The sequence below is a fragment of the Fusarium odoratissimum genome (genome assembly GCF_000260195.1).
Source record: "Fusarium odoratissimum NRRL 54006 unplaced genomic scaffold supercont1.15, whole genome shotgun sequence".
NCBI classification, from domain to species: domain Eukaryota; kingdom Fungi; phylum Ascomycota; class Sordariomycetes; order Hypocreales; family Nectriaceae; genus Fusarium; species Fusarium odoratissimum.
Window position 1 is genome coordinate 14,869 of NW_022158701.1, and position 17,129 is coordinate 31,997.

At 49.8% G+C, this 17,129-nt stretch overlaps 9 protein-coding genes across 10 annotated transcripts; 4 read left to right on the top strand and 5 right to left on the bottom strand.

The window, feature by feature from the left end:
- The first annotated feature begins 618 nt into the window (after positions 1–618).
- On the top strand, positions 619–3,323 carry FOIG_09178 (uncharacterized protein). Its single transcript, XM_031209372.1, has 2 exons — positions 619–2,021; positions 2,080–3,323. The coding sequence occupies exons 1-2, from the start codon at positions 1,565–1,567 to the stop codon at positions 2,859–2,861; spliced, it is 1,239 nt and encodes a 412-aa protein (XP_031060459.1). The 5' UTR covers positions 619–1,564; the 3' UTR covers positions 2,862–3,323.
- Positions 3,324–3,387: 64 nt separating this feature from the next.
- Positions 3,388–3,690, bottom strand: FOIG_09179 (uncharacterized protein; the record flags this gene model as incomplete). The annotated part of the gene is made up of 3 exons (XM_031209373.1): positions 3,388–3,480; positions 3,521–3,560; positions 3,671–3,690. 3 exons carry the CDS (start codon positions 3,688–3,690, stop codon positions 3,388–3,390), a joined length of 153 nt encoding a protein of 50 aa, XP_031060460.1.
- Positions 3,691–4,072: 382 nt separating this feature from the next.
- On the top strand, positions 4,073–5,355 carry FOIG_09180 (peroxiredoxin Q/BCP). Its single transcript, XM_031209374.1, has 2 exons — positions 4,073–4,745; positions 4,796–5,355. The coding sequence occupies exons 1-2, from the start codon at positions 4,367–4,369 to the stop codon at positions 5,110–5,112; spliced, it is 696 nt and encodes a 231-aa protein (XP_031060461.1). The 5' UTR covers positions 4,073–4,366; the 3' UTR covers positions 5,113–5,355.
- Positions 5,356–5,755: 400 nt separating this feature from the next.
- Positions 5,756–7,489, top strand: FOIG_09181 (NADH dehydrogenase). 2 transcript variants are annotated; one of them, XM_031209375.1, is made up of 3 exons: positions 5,756–5,879; positions 6,017–6,513; positions 6,567–7,489. In XM_031209375.1, the coding sequence occupies exons 1-3, from the start codon at positions 5,829–5,831 to the stop codon at positions 6,589–6,591; spliced, it is 573 nt and encodes a 190-aa protein (XP_031060462.1). In that variant the 5' UTR covers positions 5,756–5,828; the 3' UTR covers positions 6,592–7,489. The 2 variants fall into 2 exon arrangements, with proteins under 2 accessions (XP_031060462.1, XP_031060463.1); XM_031209376.1 differs by having other exon boundaries at positions 5,756–6,513.
- FOIG_09182 (uncharacterized protein) lies at positions 6,515–7,293 on the bottom strand. Its single transcript, XM_031209377.1, has one exon. The coding sequence runs from the start codon at positions 7,212–7,214 to the stop codon at positions 6,750–6,752; it is 465 nt and encodes a 154-aa protein (XP_031060464.1). The 5' UTR covers positions 7,215–7,293; the 3' UTR covers positions 6,515–6,749.
- Positions 7,356–8,782, bottom strand: FOIG_09183 (uncharacterized protein). Its single transcript, XM_031209378.1, has 2 exons — positions 8,338–8,782; positions 7,356–8,285 (listed from the first exon to the last, which is right to left on the bottom strand). The coding sequence occupies exons 1-2, from the start codon at positions 8,387–8,389 to the stop codon at positions 7,498–7,500; spliced, it is 840 nt and encodes a 279-aa protein (XP_031060465.1). The 5' UTR covers positions 8,390–8,782; the 3' UTR covers positions 7,356–7,497.
- Positions 8,783–8,861: 79 nt separating this feature from the next.
- FOIG_09184 (acetyltransferase) lies at positions 8,862–12,552 on the top strand. The gene is made up of 2 exons (XM_031209379.1): positions 8,862–9,339; positions 9,390–12,552. The coding sequence occupies exons 1-2, from the start codon at positions 9,027–9,029 to the stop codon at positions 9,758–9,760; spliced, it is 684 nt and encodes a 227-aa protein (XP_031060466.1). The 5' UTR covers positions 8,862–9,026; the 3' UTR covers positions 9,761–12,552.
- FOIG_09185 (uncharacterized protein) lies at positions 10,176–12,386 on the bottom strand (the record flags this gene model as incomplete). The annotated part of the gene is made up of 1 exon (XM_031209380.1): positions 10,176–12,386. One exon carries the CDS (start codon positions 12,384–12,386, stop codon positions 10,176–10,178), a length of 2,211 nt encoding a protein of 736 aa, XP_031060467.1.
- Positions 12,553–12,873: 321 nt separating the features above from the next.
- FOIG_09186 (translation initiation factor eIF-2B subunit beta) lies at positions 12,874–14,874 on the bottom strand. Its single transcript, XM_031209381.1, has 2 exons — positions 14,487–14,874; positions 12,874–14,424 (listed from the first exon to the last, which is right to left on the bottom strand). The coding sequence occupies exons 1-2, from the start codon at positions 14,582–14,584 to the stop codon at positions 13,248–13,250; spliced, it is 1,275 nt and encodes a 424-aa protein (XP_031060468.1). The 5' UTR covers positions 14,585–14,874; the 3' UTR covers positions 12,874–13,247.
- Between the last annotated feature and the right edge of the window lie 2,255 nt (positions 14,875–17,129).

Genomic DNA, 17,129 nt, shown 5'->3' on the forward strand with positions numbered 1-17,129 from the left:
CAGAAATCGATGAAGAAGGCCCTGATTTTGTTGATCTGTCACAGGATATCGAGGAGCCCGAGTTGCCGCCTCTTCCTGCTCCTTTACCCAGCTTCGAGACCAATTTTTCTTCCACTTATCACAGAATCATGAATACATTACACCCCCAAAGGCACACACAATAATAGATCGATATCCCTTGTGCTGTTGGCGGCCAGATCAGAGGCAGAGGGGAAGGCATCGTGGGGCGAGGAAACGGGGCTGGACTGGCCCGCAGTCAAGGTTCACAATTTCGGCCGCAACACCACCGCAAATATGCCTCGCATGATAAAATACTTTTGGCGACAGCTTCAATACTTTTCAATTGAGTCACAGCAGAAATTTCGAATAGATTGCGATAAAATTAGAAGTGTAAGCCAGAGATTTCCTGATTTCCCCCACCTATTTCTAACCCATCAGCTGTCCCAGAATTTTGCCCTTGTCCCAGAATTTTGCCGCCCACTCTATGAGTGGGGTTCCTTTTTAGTCAAACCCACGAGTATCTATTTTTCTCTAGTGTCTGCTAGTTCACACTGCGTCATTTTCATTTCGACTGTTGAGTTATCTATTGTCTCCGCTAATACCGGCTTGCAGCGGTGCAAAAAAAAGATGACAAGTCCGGATTAGAAGAGGAATTCTGCAAGATAACCAATATGATAGCGTTTTCTGCCCTGGAATAATAGTTCGGGATTTTGTTGAACAAGCATTCAGCGCACTCCATATCAACAAAAAAACACAGAATCAAACCCTGCAGGTGCTATTGTGGTGCAGTTATAGTGGGTTTTAGTGCATCTAGGCGTCCTCCAGTTGATCAACCGCCCGCCCCGTGCAGTGCAGGCCCTGTCGTTCCCTCCGCCGTCGCCCGCGCTGCTTTCTCCATCCGCTCCGTTTCGCCATCGGGGAAACTTGATTCTCCTTCCCTCTACTTCCTCTCACTTATTCCAACTTCATACAACTCTTTTCTCTCTATCGTCCCAACCTCTTTTTTCGTCCTTTTTCTGCCCTCACTCTCAGCGTCAGCCTCCAACTCTCACCGGTTTCTCCGGTCCCCAGGCTATCGCTTTTTTTGCGTTTATAAGTCAATGGCCGGCGCCATTCGCTGAGCGGGAAGCGGTCGGTCACGGCGCGTGGGAGCGTTCCCCCGCAGTACCTTCGTACCGGCTGCGAGGTTCCAATAGCAGCAAACGTCAGTTCCTCTCGACAGGCGGAACTTTTTGATTTTTTGGGGGCGGAATCGGGTTGGGACATTGAGGGACCACTGTGATAGCGGAATACTAGGTTGCGAACAATCTACGGCCCGTAGGACTTGTCGTAGGGTTGATCCCGGCTCCCGAAATACATCAGCTTGACGTCTGCGCCGGACCGGGAGACAAAGATATATCGAGTCGAGACGAATCTGAGGACGAGCGCCCGGGATAGTGTACACGATTGAGCGATAACGGCAGATAATAACTCTGTCACATTTCATTCTCGAGTCCATATCGCACGCATCGAGTTATCAAAAATACGACCAGTGACAGACAAATCTTGACAAAGGACGACTGGGATGTCGTCAACTGACCAGGTCCCTCCCGAAGCTGCCCAGTCGCCGTCTTCAGACTATGCTGCATCATCCTACGGTTACGCATCCTCCGACGCTCCAATGCACTCCACGACGGTCACCCCTTTACACCGATGGGCACTCAACGCCTCAGATACCCAGTTCAACGCTGTCGCCGGCGCAGTGGGTGGTTTCACATCAGGTGTCGTGACATGCCCTCTCGACGTCATCAAGACCAAACTCCAGGCGCAGGGCGGCTACGCTGCCTTGAATAAGGGACGGCATGTCGGCCACCCCAAGTTATACAACGGTCTCGTTGGTTCAGCAAAGGTCATATGGAGAGAGGAAGGTATTAGAGGCCTCTACCGCGGTCTGGGGCCTATTGTAATGGGTTATTTGCCAACATGGGCTGTATGGTTTACTGTTTATAACAAGAGCAAGGGGTATATATCACAGCATTCTGGTAAGTGCGCATGGTCCAATGGTGAGGGTGGCATATTGACCTTTTTTTCACCAAACAGACAACAGTCACATAGTCAACTTTTGGTCGTCTATCGTAGCAGGCGCCAGCAGTACAATCGTCACCAACCCAATATGGGTCATCAAAACTCGGCTCATGTCACAGAGCAATATCCGCCACAATACACAAGACCACCACTCTACGTACTACCCGAAAGCTGTGGGCACACCAACAGCACGGCCGACACTGCACGACTGGCATTACCGATCAACGCTAGATGCAGCTCGCAAGATGTACACTTCAGAAGGCCTCATTTCATTTTATTCAGGCTTAACACCAGCACTCCTCGGTTTAACACATGTTGCTGTGCAGTTCCCGACCTACGAGTACTTGAAGACCAAGTTTACCGGTCAAGGAATGGGCGAATCGAATGAGGGAGATGATAAATCTCATGTTTTCGGAATATTGGGGGCCTCGATTCTATCCAAGATTCTCGCCAGTACTGCCACATACCCTCACGAAGTCATCCGAACCCGTCTTCAAACCCAACGGCGCCCACTTGCCGGCGAAGAGTTCGTTCAAGGGATGGGTGTGACGAGTTCAGGCCCCAGGAGTAGGGCCCCCGTGGAGAAGCCTAAGTATCAGGGCGTCGTCCATACCTTTCGAACCATTCTAGCTGAGGAAGGTTGGCGAGCGTTCTATGCTGGTCTTGGTACTAATATGATGCGGGCTGTTCCAGCAGCAACGGTCACGATGCTGACTTATGAATATGTCATGAGGCAATTATACCATGCCAGGGCTGAGGCACGCCATTTATTGCTAGACCCTACGGCGGAGTCATAAATACTCAACAACGGTCCTGAGTTTGGGCAAAACGTCAGAATCATAGGAGTTGAACGGCCCTTGGCGAAGGAATGTACACATGGATTCACAGAAGGTATAGGATTAGGAGATGGGGCAAGGCTGAGATACCCTTAGTCGGCTGGAGGCTTAGACAATTTTCTGGTTCACAGTGGGACATACGTGGCGAACGTTACGGCGACTTGGTTCCTATCATTTCCATTTTTCATATACACAGAGGAATGTATACAGCAGGCGCATATGGCTGCACGACCCCTTTCTTATCTTACCTGAAGGGCAGAGAGAGCTTGACTTTCTGAGTCGCATTAAGGGGCTGATGAGTCGAGGCATGGCGAAATCGGTGCAGCGCAGGCATTCAAATGGAGTTTGTTTCATGATGTATGTTTGAGAAACTAGACAACAAATCATAAAAATACTATACGTTCAAATTCATATGCTTTGCAGAAGGATTGACGCTCAGGTCTAGTGACAGGGGGTAATCAATTTGCTTCCTATACGCCGATGTATGCTACAAGTTACTCTGCTCCACATTCATGATGAACCACGTCTTGGTGCATGTTCTCCATTCCCTGGTAGTTTCGAGGATCTCTGTCAAGGGGTTCTGTTAGTTGACGTTGATGAAGCTAAGTGGAGGAACGTACTGCTTGGTCTCGAGCGGAGTGAATGGATGAGCGGGTGTATCTGTAAATTATCAGATTACTGATCATGTCAGGAGTCTTTTGGATATATTTCTATAAAAAAATGTTGGGATATCTTCACTTCTGAAGAACACGCCACTTTCTTTTACTCACACGAGCAGTACACATGCCATAGTGAAGGCAGCCCCTGGGGCCATAAAATTCTGTAGATTTTGAGTTAGCACAAAGCTTCTTCAATTTGCATAAAACAGACTTACTCGGGGATTCATATTATAAGTCTTGGCATTATAATTTAAAGGTGAAGGTAAATGGTGAACGTCTCATCTCATCTTATTGGAAGTAAACGGATGATTTCGGCAGGTATTCTATTGGTGCGCAGTAAAAGCATAACTTCAATTGATGCATCTCTTCAACCGTCTTTTTTTCAGCTCCGCAATCGCAGAACAGAGAGTCTCCACTATCAATCATCTAAGCGAAAAGGCATGGCCCGTGCGTCATCCGCTGCCGAGCAGCTTGTGGTCCAAGCTCCCGGAAGCTTGAGAGGACCTGGAACAGCCTCTATTGGTCCCCAGACGAGACCTCCCAAACCGGGGTGAGGCACCTCATTCGAATGCGACTGCGACGGACGGGCAGTCCCATTTCCCCCAAGCGCCCAACCTCATCTTTTGTTTTTGTCTCCTTCATCCGCCTTTTCTTTACGCGTTTCGTACTCTTCGCGCCGTGGTTTTAATCACAAATTCATCTGCGAGCTCTGCAGGATACAGCATTGCTCTTCATTCGTTGCATTCAGCGCATCGCATCGCATTATCGCAAACTGCATAAATCCTCTCGCTTCATCCACATATCACCATGCCTATGGAACTTCGCAAGCGCAAGGCGTCTACTGCCCCTCCCCCTCCTCCTGTGAAGAGAAAGTCAACTACCAAGGTTCCCAAAGCGGCTGCCAAGGTGAAGGAGGCCGCTGCCAAGGTCACAGAGAAGAAGGAAGAGCCTGAGGAGGCTAAGGAGGAGGAGAAGACTGAGGAAGAGCCCAAGGCTGAGGAACCTAAGGCGGATGAGTCCAAGAAGTCCGGTGGCAAGCCCAAGGTTGGCGATGTTGTGGACCTTGATGGCTTTGGGGGCGAGATAGAGACCAATGATGGTGAAAAGACCACATTGAAGAAGCTTGTTGATGAGAGCAAGTCTGGTGTCGTCCTCTTCACTTACCCCAAGGCATCTACTCCTGGCTGTAAGTTGACAAAGCCTTCTCATCCGAATATCCATCTGACTCTTCCGCAGGCACCAAGCAAGTCTGCTTCTTCCGCGACTCTTATGAGCCTCTCACCAAGGACGGCCTTGCCATCTACGGTCTCAGCGCCGACTCCCCCAAAGCCAACACAACCTTCAAGGAGAAGCAAAAGCTCCCTTACACACTGCTATGCGACCCCAAGGCGACACTCATCAAGGCCATCGGTCTCAAGAAGGCTCCCAAGGGAACGACGCGCGGTGTTTTTGTCATTAGCAAGGAGGGCAAGATTCTGGTTGCCGAGGCCGGAAGCCCCCAGGGCACTCTTGACCGTGTTCAGGCACTGGTTGAAGAGCTGGCTAGCAAATAAAGACGAGGCCTCTGATCGGTCCCACACCTACGCATGATGGTGATTAGTGGGAGCTATCGGGACTTTTGATATGCCTGGGTTACAGGCTTTTTGTTTTCGTATCTTGCTGCAAATTAAAAGGGTTCATAGACCAATAGTAACACGAGTGATAGCAATATTTCAAGTTTCCCATTTTGGTCTGGATTCGATGTTGACGAGGATTATTTAGTCCTCGGTCACTAGGCCTTCCAGTGGCAATGCCAGCCATTGAACCATATCCTTAGCCATAATTTGATGACACCGTTGTTTCTTATGGTGCAGGCTTGATTTTAGGACAAGTCCTTTCAACTTTCACCAATTGATGTCTCAGAGCTCGAAAACATGGCTTGTGAGAATAATTGTTTCGATGACTGCGGTATCGTTGTTGTCGTGGCAGAAGCCACCAACAATCAAGTTACAGCAGCTTACCTTTCATCACAACATACCTACCGCCATAAACAAGACTCAATCCTCACCATAAATGATGTTGCTATAAATTCCGTAGTCATTTATGAAACCGAAACCACATGTGCGGCAGCACCTCCTACGCGTATGAGTCTATAGGGTAGTTATCATCTCTCGGTGGAGCCTCGGCTAAACCAACTTGGTCAGCCAATAATCACGACGCCATTTCAACTTGGAATCGATTCCATCACCCGAACCTCAACGACAGCCTTCATCAGCCTACCACCGCCATCATGTCGTCCCAAGCGGCCAAAGCCGCCAGCAACGTGGTCAGCATCGCCAAGGTACGACTCATGAACAAATCTCCGAACCCAATGCCTCCCAATGGCCCTTCGACAGCAGCCCCTACGTTCGAATTACCTCGCACATCATGAAAGCCAATACATGACATACAGCCGCTAATAGAACCTCTGTCGTACAGAAGCAAACCCTCCAGTCGACGGGCATCTGGGAGGCCTTCCGTCGCTTCATGGCCATCGACCCTGAGCGATCCAACGGTGTCCCTTTGAACCCTCACTTCCGAAACCCTACACCCGGCGCCAACCCTCCTCTCGAGTACGACGACCCCGTTACGCTGCCCGCCGGCGACATCGCCGACAACCCTTACTGGAAGCGCGACAACCGCCGAAACTACCCCCAGCTCAGCGTCGTCAACCAATCCCAGTTCGCCCAGCTCCTCACTGTCGGCAGCGCCGCGGCTCCCAAGGTCGAGCTCATCGGCGAGGCTGGTGAGAAGCAGCTCGTGGCTGTCAAGCAGGAATCCGAGACTGGTCTGGCAAAGGCTCTCGAGAAGGCGACCGATGCGACTAAGGATGTGTTCGTTAATGGTATGCCCCCTCTGCCCAGTGGCCAGACCTTGGCAACTGGAAAGTGGGATGTGCACAAGTATGAGGTGACAGAGAGATCTTATGGTGAAGGGTACGTTGCAGACGCTGGTGAATCGCGAAGAGAATATGTGCTAACTGTTACAGATACCCTTGCAGATCATTCAAATAAATTAGAAGCGAAGAGGGTGGTTGTGGATACAAATTATGAGGTAGTGAGGGTATAGAATTTCCATTGACAATACAGATGATTTTCCTTTTTCAAATATGAAAGTCTTTGATACCGATGTTCATACGCCAAACCAAACTCCGAATCCGTTTCTGATATTCTCAGGATGTTGGTGATTCTCCCGATGCCTCTCTTCCACCACTCCCCGCCATCTTTTCGACAATCTTGGCCTTTCCTTGTGCCCGTTTAACCCGGTCATCAAAATCTTGAACCGCATCATCCGAGTTCTCAGTCGAAAGTGTATCTGGCTCTACGAGAGCATACAGAGTGTTGATGTTCTTCTCCAGTCTTGCGTTCTTGGGTAGTGGTGGCAACGTGCAAGTCTCTCCTGAAGCAGTACCGTCCTTGTGTGGTATTCGGTTCGCCCATACGATAGCTTTGCTGGCAAGACGGCCACTTTCGAGGAACTTCTCAAAGCCCTTTTGCATACCAAAAGATCGTCCTTCAATCCGCCCCGCTTGAACGCCGTCTTTGATGCCTTGTTGGTAGCCTTCTGAGTAAAAGCGCTCTTCGAGGTTGAGGACATCCTCGAAGGGATCAAAGGAGTCTGTTTGTCTTGTTTCCATGGTATCTGTGTGTGTTCTTTGGGTTGAATCTTGACTCACTGATTTGTAAGTGAGTTGCGAGACTGAGTGAGTGAGTGGCAGAATTTGCGTCACCGCCCACTAATGGCGGGGCAGTTAGACTTATTACAACAGTCTGGAAGGGTTAACTTTCATTGCAACACAGTTACTGGCTAACATGAATTTGTATAAGTTGCGTAGAATTTACTACAAAAGATGCCTTCTAATGACCATGCCCTTGAGAAACACCTGACTTCTATTTTCCTTTACTCCATGATGAAACCCTCTATTGCATACCAAAGATCATACCGCCATTGGCGCAAATTACTTGACCAGTGCACCAAGCACTCTCAGGGCTGGCAAGCATAGCGACGATGCCAGCAATCTCATCAGCTTCACCTGCTCGACCACCCGCAGTCTTGGCCTCCTCGACGACCTCGGGATCGTCAATGCCAGGACGAGCAGCCATGAGAGGCGCATTCTGGATAAAAGGCTTGATGAGACGCTTGAACTCGTCCGAGTTGCGAGAGTACATCTCAGAGCGGACGGGACCAGGGTTGATGGCATTGACGGTAGCTCTCTCGCTGAACTCACGGGCCCAAGTTCGTGTCATAGCCTCGAGAGCAGCCTTTGTGCCGCCGTAGACACTCTGGCCAACAAAACCAAGACTTGCGCTTACACTGCTGAGGTTGATGATACGGCCGGAGCGGTCTGTGGGTAGGTAGGGGTGTGCGGCCTGGACGAGAAGAAGAGGGCCAAGTACATTGACGTTGTAGCTCTTTGTGAAGTCCTCAGGCTTGATGTCAGGGACCTTGTCGTTATAAGCAACACCCGCATTGTTGACGAGGATGTCGATGCGCAGGGGGCTGAAGGCATCGGCGGCTTGAGAAATGAGCGAGGCAGGACCTGAGACGGTGCCGAGGTCTGCTTGCACGGGGACGACCTTGATAGAATGCTTGGAAGACAGCTCAGAAGCAAGCTTAGCTGTTGAATCAGCAGAGCTGGCGGATGTGTAGGCGAGGACGAGGTTTGCGCCTCGGGCAGCAAGGGCCTTGGTAATGGATAGACCAATGCCTTTTGAAGTCAGCAGAGCTCAATTGATTGTAGACAAGGTAAGAGAACATACCCCGAGAGGCACCAGTGACGATGGCAAGTTTGCCAGTAAGAGGAAGAGCCATAATGGTGATGTGTTAGTCGGTGGTCAAGTGAGGCACTGTGATGAGCCGGGTATCGAGACAACAGAAGAACACAAATTGAATAGGAAAAAGAACAGCTTGTCTAGAAGAACAAGAACTGACGATGATCTCCTTGTATTTATATCTATCTACGCCCTTAGACTGTTCTTGTCGTGGTCCTCTTGCACGTTAGTTTACACAACTGACACAATTCAAGAGTCCACTGCAATTGTCGCGCCAATAGAGACAAAGCACCAACTCAATAATCCACCTTCTGCCCAAGTCCCGTGGCGGCCATTGCTTGTCTTTGACAGGTGCGCTTCCACGAGGGGACATTTCTCGGGTGTTACAGTGGAGGGGCAGTCAATTGGTGCCTGGCTTAGCGTTCTAGGTCTTCTGCTTCAGAGCATCGTAGTGGGGTCGTCCCTCTACGGCAGCGGGGGACTTTACTGCCGACCTCCGGGCTGACTTTTGACCGCAAACTTGTTGACCCGCCGTGTGAGTTGAGGGGCCGATTCCGCTTGATGAATTGCACTGGACTGAAGCGGGCTGAAGCTATACCATTCTCTGCCGACATCCAAATACTACGTACATACTCTTGAGCCTCATCACCACCTGCACCACAGAATCACCTGCAGCCATGGATATCCGCCTCCTCACAAACGCAGACTTGCCCCTCATTCAGCACGCAAACCTCGAGAACCTCCCCGAGAACTACTTCCTCAAGTACTACCTCTACCATGCCCTCTCATGGCCCCAACTGAGCTACGTCGCCGTTGATGTCTCGCGACCCAAGAAGGATCCCTACGAGTACCCCAAGATCGTCGGATATGTCCTTGCCAAGATGGAGGAGGAGCCTTCAGACGGCATTCCGCATGGCCACATTACGAGTCTGAGCGTGATGCGAACACACCGAAGACTGGGTATTGCTGAGAAGTTGATGCGCCAAAGTCGTACGTGTACTCAAATCTGCTGGCCTCATAGTAGAAACTGACATTTGTAGAACTGGCTATGGTCGAGACATTCCAGGCAAAATACGTCTCCCTCCACGTCCGTGTATCCAACGCCGCAGCCCGCCACCTCTACGAAAACACCCTCGGCTTCACCAACGAGAAGACCGAATCCAAATACTACGCCGACGGTGAAGACGCCTTCTGCATGCGTCTAGACCTTGGAGGCATCAAGAAACAAGTCGACGAGGCCCTTGCGGAGGAAGAAGAAGAAGAAGCTGAGGACGAGGGCGAAGCCGTGGGTGAGGTTGGCCGTGATCCTGAAGCAGGCAAGGACAAGGACAAGAAGAAGAAGATGAAGGTTGCTGTGGGGAGGAGCTTGGGCGTTGGTTCGTTGGTGGAAAAGGATGACTCGAAGCATTAAGGAGAAGAGAATGTGAAAAAAGGGGGAATGTGTGTTTTAATAGACGGATAGATAAAAAGTTGTGATGTCCGGGTGAAATATGTCATGAGTAGCTGGAAGATAGTTATGATGTTGATGAGTCTACGCTTGGGACACTATTGCGCAACTGAGGAGTGAAAGGTTGGATCCATAAAATACTACGATGAAGCGTAAATCACAAGTACTGTTTCTAGGCATAAAGATTCATATCTTACAAGAACTGCAAGGGTCAACCACACTGAAAAGTGGTGCAACTAACCTTACAGATGAGGTATACAACCTAGATAACTCGATATAGCTGATACGGAGACAAACAGTCGCTTTGGCGATAGATATTAATACAACGTTCGAGAAATCGGTATCCATATAAGTACATAAGAAGTTGAAAAAATCATCATTATCCATCAAGTTGCTCAGCCAACTCACGAGCATACGCCTCATCAGCTTCAAGCCTCGTTCTCTCCATTGTCTCTGTGAGAGCCTCAATCTCCTTTTCCAGCGCCCTGCGCTCACTCAAAGTTATTTCTTTCACCTCCAGATCCTTCTGCTTCGTCGCAATCTCAGTCTCTATTCCATAGACAGTGTTGTACTTTGCAGCTGATGCCGCACCTGGCGGTGGAATACTGCCATCTTTGTTGGCATCTGCTGGCCATGAGCCTGGAGGACCTTCTCCTGAACGAGATGGCCACTCTCCGCCACCAAAGAAACCGCCTCGACCGGGAGATCCAAATGAACAGTGGTTTGGCCAGCCTCCTTGGAAGCCTCCTCGACTTCTGCCCCAGGGACCTTGACTTTCACAACCGCCCCAACCTCGACCTCTGCCTCGACTATGATGGCCTCGATCTCCTCGGCCGGCTCCTCTGCCTGACCATCCCCAGCCACCGAGAGCTGGTGGAGGAACTCTGACACCAGGGACGTTGACAGGAGGAACGTGAACGTTGACTGCGGGAACATGAACGGGAGGAACTTGGAAAGGAGGCACCACAGGAGCAGGAATTGGCTCAACATGGCCCCGACCTCTTTGGCCCCTCCTATGATCTCTGCGAGCAGCCTTCATCTCCCTCTTCTGCTGTCTCCTCTCCCTCTTCTCAGCCTTTTTCTTCTTCTTCTGATCTCTCTTTCGATCTCTCCGTTCCTTCTTCTGCTGACGTTTCAAAGTCTTCCATTGTTGCGAAAGGGCTTTGCCCTGCAACTTAAGAGCCTTTCGGTCGAGATTGGGAGCAATGCCATTTGTGTTCGAGGCTTTAAGTTCAGCTTTCAGTTGCTTGACATCAGCCTTGCTGCGCACTTCGAGAGGATTAGCTGTCCATTGTTGTAGACGAGCGATGTAAACGGGTAGCTGCTGGTCCTTGAGATCGTCGTAGTCAGGGAGAGAACCGATGGATTCTGAGCTAGAAGAGGAATCTGAGGACGAGGAAGAAGATGAAGATGATGACCGAGAGCGGCGTCTTTGGTGATCATGGCTAGCTGCTCGTCCTCGTTGGGGGAAGGTGTGGGCTTCAGGAGGACCTTGATGCCATGCTGGGTGTCCGGGCATAAAAGGAGGCATGTTGCGAGCATTCGGAGGTGGTGGTTGGGATGGTCCAGGGCCAAAAGGGGCTCCCACAGGCTGGCCGTTCATGCGAATTCCCCTGCTATCCATAACAATGTTTCCTATGCGAAGCCCATTGCTATCAGCAACAAATCTGTCTCCCCACCGGACGCTGTCATTGTCGACTTGGAAGCCGCCCCAAGATCCTGTCCAACCGCTAGGCCTGCGCTGAGGCATCGCTTCTCTTGGAGAAGATGGGCCAGCTTGATGTGGGAGTTGCACTGGAGGATCGTCGAATGTGGTCTCCCATCCTCCTGGCATGTGCGATTGCTCCTCGGGCTGAAGCCTTACCATGACATTTCGGGGAGCAAAGAAGCCAGAGTTCCACTGTTGCACGATAGCTTCGACTTCTGCACGCTTGCGACGTAGTTCATTAGGATCAGTTGTGTGTCGTTCTGACTTGACGCTGCCGTCGCCAATAGATGACTTGATATCTGAGCCATCTTCGGATTTGCCCTTTTCACCCAGGATAGCCTCATTCCGGACGGAATCGTGATCAGGGAGGAGAAAGTTAACAAAGGTCGCCCAATCTTGGGCTGTGATATCGTACGAAGTCGCCCAATTCTCCGGATAAGGAATGTCATCTGGCACAGAGGTCGGCTTCACAGCGATGCTGTGGATCTGAGGCTCCCATTGAGACGCTGATGTTGGAACAGGTCGGGTCTCAAAGTAGAGAGCTACACTGGGAGAGAGGGGGATTTCGTGTGTTATAGGTGTTGTTGCGTTGACATTAGATTCGGTGCGAGGTGTAAGTGGCGGAGTGAAGATGGGTTCTGTAGTTGAAGTTGAGGACATGCGGGAGGCGGTATCGTCACCGGGAGCTGCGGGGCCGTGCCCGGAGCCGGCGACGGAACCAGCATGTGGTGAGTGCGGGGGCTGAGAAGAGGTAGAGTAGATATCTGTCTCTGAGTATGGAGGCGGTGGCGCATCGTCAGCTGTTGCTGGGGCCTGGCCAGTTGTGAGATATGGAGGATTGTTTCTGCTGGTAGAGTCCATAGCTGGTGATGGAGTTGTCATGATGAGAGGAGGAGAAGGGTGATGCGATTATGGAGGGGTATTAACGGGGGGAGAGAGAATGGGTGAGAGCTGATGGTGTGATACAATAGCACACTGATCAACCTAAGCTTTGGGAAGCTATCTGATAAACGTGACTGCATCATAGCCTGAAAAGAAGGGTATTTTCTTTTATTTAACCTTTATCAATGACCTTCAGCTATCACCTCACATCATGACCAAAGAGGAAACGCTTTCAACGGTCTGATCAAATCACCGAACTGCGAAAATGCCCTACAGCGCCTTACAGGGGGTTACGCAACTCGCATTCGCAGCCCTATGACTCCCCAGGATCCCCTGCGTCCAATGGCCGAGCTGGTGCTTACGCGGCCGAGCGAGGGAGCCTAGACTAACCGACAGCTGTGGTGCCGCATTCCCGGCCTCTGATCACTCTGACAATACTCTAAAGTTATGCTTGACTTGGGCCGTCGTCGTCATTGCTTTCATACACCGCATACGACTCGATACGATGCACACGGTTGCGGTGTAATCTGATGATTTGTGTGAGGCTGATCTCAACCCAATATGGTTGAAATTTTAAACGCTGGTGATATGTGCTATCAAGCAAATTCTATGGTACCTTCACTCCTTGACTGGATAGTGGAAACCCTGTCTCGCTCAACGCCGAGAAATGAATGAATGGCACAACTTTTGCGACGTTTTCTTTTCCTTTGATTTTTTGTATTCCTCCATCATTCTTCGTTAAGGAAAAAATCGACATCCTCCGTCTTGTAATGATCTGCGATGAGACTGGACAAGTGATCTCTTGAGTGTGTCCCCCTGAATGAAAAATTAGTTGTTTGCCTTACACAACGACCTCTTGACTTACAGATTGGTGATGTATATGTCGATCAACTCTGGAGGGACCATCTCATTGAGGGCAGTCCGAACCTCGACGCTGTTCACCATGTGTCCATCCGCAAAGTTGACAAAGCTGGCAGAGTCTCCCCACTCAATCAAAAGCTCTCCGCTGAAAGGGTTCACAGGGCTGAGTTTGTACACGCCGCCGAGGACAATAACAGCACGTCCTCGCTCTTTTGCGGCTCGAGCAATGGCTGCAGCACCCGCATCGGCCATAACACCACCGCTGGCGACAATCGAGTGCGCCCCCAGAATGACCTTGTCCACTCGGGACATGTATGCCATCAACCCTCCATTCATGATGTTGATCACTGTAATACCAGCGGAAGCGAGCTTCTTACGGAACGAGGCATGGGGGATTTCTGGGGTCTGTTTTTTTGGTGGCTCGGTCGCGATGAGAACTGTGAATCGGCGCTTCAAAGCTGCGCGAAGAATGAATCGCTCGACTGTAGGTGAGGGCTGATGAATGAGCACGTAGTCGCCAGGGTGAATCTGAACGTCAGCCAAGGCCGCGATTTGATCGTCCACAGAGCTGATCTCATCCTTGATCTCCTCAATACCGTCGATGACCTCTGATCTCAAAGCATGAACCTGAGCCGAAGGAGCTCTCCATGAAGGAGTTGATGCCCCTGAAAGACCTAGGGGCGATCCCTGGCTGCTGGGCGCGAGCTCGCCGGGTGTAGACACTGAGAGGAGGTGAAAGAGAGTCTTAGGCACGTTGACTGAGCTGTAGGAGGATAGTGGACCAGGCCGAGCGGGAGGAGGTTTGGCGCTGTTGGTGATATAGTCTCCGGCAGAATCTTGCTTGCCATATGTCGAAGGAGGCCATTGGTGAGAAAGGGCATCTGGGTTCGGGACAGCATCGGTTGGTGTGATCTGGGCGTCACTAGGGGTTTCACTCGCACCCTCGTTTCTATCCTCGGCAGCTTCGTCACGAATGAGGCCTAGGACTCGGCGCACAATGTTGGCAATAACGAGCTCTTTGGGCTGAGCCTCGACCAGGCGACGACCAATACGCGAGACGTTGTCGATCAAGCTGTCAACGTTGAACCATTTCGATCGGGCGACGACTTGGAGTAGAATGTGAGCTGTAGCGACGGCGCAGGGCTCAGAGCCCTTGATTTGTCGTCGCTTGAGGAGACTGAGGGTATCGCGAACACTTAGTAACGAGCATCTTGGCAAAGGACCTGGCGGGTGTCTCACCAGATGAGGCTCTCAACAGAGGATTCCAGTGCTTGACCCTTGAGAGACCTGAGATATTTCTCGAGATCAGGCGCGTAGCCTGTAGAAAGAGGGGCCATATCTACTAGGAGGTGTATCGGTCGGAGTCACAGTCGCCAGTTGTCGTAGCTAGGTAGTGAAGCCGGGGTGGGATGTCTGCGATTCGCGGGGTGAAATGGAGGGGTGATTTGTGAGTCAAACACAAATATCGGCCAAGAGGAGATATGCTGTTGATCTGTAGAAACTGATTTATTCTCTGTTTAATTTCGAGTGAGAGATTTCGCTGGCGTGTTGCGAAGCGTCGACGTTGTTGAACAGGCAAACGATTGTTGCTGCTTCGAACGAATTGTACGGTTTGTGAATATGAGTCAATCAATTCCTCCTCGCATCGGAGCCTTTTTTTGTGCAAGGCTTCAGGTGGGGGCCATCAGCCTTGTCGCTTTGTGGGGCTATACCCCGAGCCCCGAGTGCAAGCCATGACGACAATGGGACAGGGGCAGATTCTACTAAGACGTAGTACTAATTAGATGAATTTGGTTATCGAAAGAATCCTTGCGAGAGCATCACAGATTTTCAATCAAGGGTGGGATATATGTAGATTATCAATATTCGCTGACAAACTTGAGAGTTGGGCTCACCGCCATCATCTATGAGCTGTCACTAACTTCAAGAATGGCAATTGATGAGCTGGCAATGTTCAAGGCATTACGGAGTAATCTTCCGAGGCTCGATTCGATTCTTTCATTGCCAAGAAAGTGGTCAAATTGGTTCGTCTCAACCATCAAACACCATTATCCCAGTGACATATTCGATACGCAGGAATGGCTTACCATGAGTGTACTGCTATATTTCTTGGTATTGGCTTTTTCACTTAACGCCTTCCAAACAGATGGACATAATAATAAGCCCTCACTTTGGGCATGGTGGTTTTTTATTTATTCTTCTGTTACGTTTCGTCGTAGCTGGTATGGGACCCATCCACCTCAGCAGTTGAGGGCAGAGGTTTCTCGTGTCTAAAGTGCCAAGCTGCTCAGACATAGTACCAGTCCTCCTAAGCTTTACATGATCGCTAAGTGGTCACGTATAGTGACCATTGATAACTAATATATGATTGTGCATAAGTTGTCGACTAATTCTTCATGGCCATAGACGATGGTCAATTCCGGGAGGATCTCACGTCGAGATAGTCAGCGCCCAACGACGATAGGTTTACGGCAGCTGAAGTGTCTCTCGTTTATTTCGTTATACCTATCTTAAACACCTAGGAAGAGTTCCTGCTACATACATATCTAGAGTTGTAATTTGAAACATCTTCTCAAAGGTGCATAGCATTCTCTACATCAAGAAAAAGCAATACGTAAATCATATCCGATGTTTCCCACATCCTTCACAACTCCTACTGTATTCCACCGATCTAACCAATAGTAATATCATCCATGCTATCACCAACCTTGGCGCTCTGTTGGTTTGGTTTGGTTTGGTTTGTTTGCGTGTTGGTTCTTGTAACTTGTTAGGTAATAAGCTTCCACACCACTTTAAGTTTTACAGTTGAGCTGTGCAACCCCTCATCTTTGTATCTCGATCTTCCCCAGATCCTATTCCCATCTGTTATTCCCTATATCTCCACGTTCACTTCCAGCACGAACATCCCCTCCTTTGACACGACCAGGAACATATATATCTATATGTACACCATTGATAGGTAGTATGAAATAAAGATCAGCCTGTCATACGTCCTCTTTCTATTTCCATAAGTTAACCTTTGTAAGGATTAAGTCTGTCCATCCAATTTCGATTTGTCTCACATATCAGCAGGACTTATAAGCCATCAGACAGGACACTATTATCGACGATCATGGGTTCGCGAATACCTGAGGTCTCTTCTATGTCCGTCTCGAAAACCGAAAAGGCCTCGCAGCCCGTAAAGTCAGGCCTTCTCAGCTTCTTAGACCCGACCGAAGAAATTCGTCTTGAAATATACAGACAACTTCTCGTACTCAGGTCACCACCATATCTTTTTCCAAGATTTTGGAACTTGGATAGAGACATTCGCACCCGACAAGCCAAAGCAATGGCTCGCCACATTGTATACCAACAAACAAATATACGCCGAGGCTAGGGAGGTCCTCTATAGCAAAAATCACTTTATCATGGTGGACGAGCCCAAATAGCACGATAGCCTTCTGTGATCGTTTCTAAGCTGCATCGGTTCCACAAATGCCAACCTACTATCCCACCTATCAATCAGTTTCCCAGTCGCACAAGGTCAACCCAAAGAGGTCAATATCAGACAAGATAGCTTGAAGAATCTAGCTCTTCTTTCCGGAAAGCGCAACAACCTAAAAACATTAGAAATGCAAGTTGCCGGGGAATCGTCCGTGCTCTTGACTGAAGCAGACGCATTACAGTGCATCGATGCAGAGCTAAGAACTCTTTCTTCAGTGGAGAAGATCATCGTCAGAGTTCACACTAAAAATCTGCCCTCCTCGGCGGTGGATTTGTTGCAAGGGTTTGGATGGGTTGTCTTGAATCGCTAAGGTTACTGGATATGGTAGGGAGAATGGCTAAATTAGGATGCTTCCAGCTATTTGGAAGTGAGCAATCTGATGATATTCCTCTCTGCAC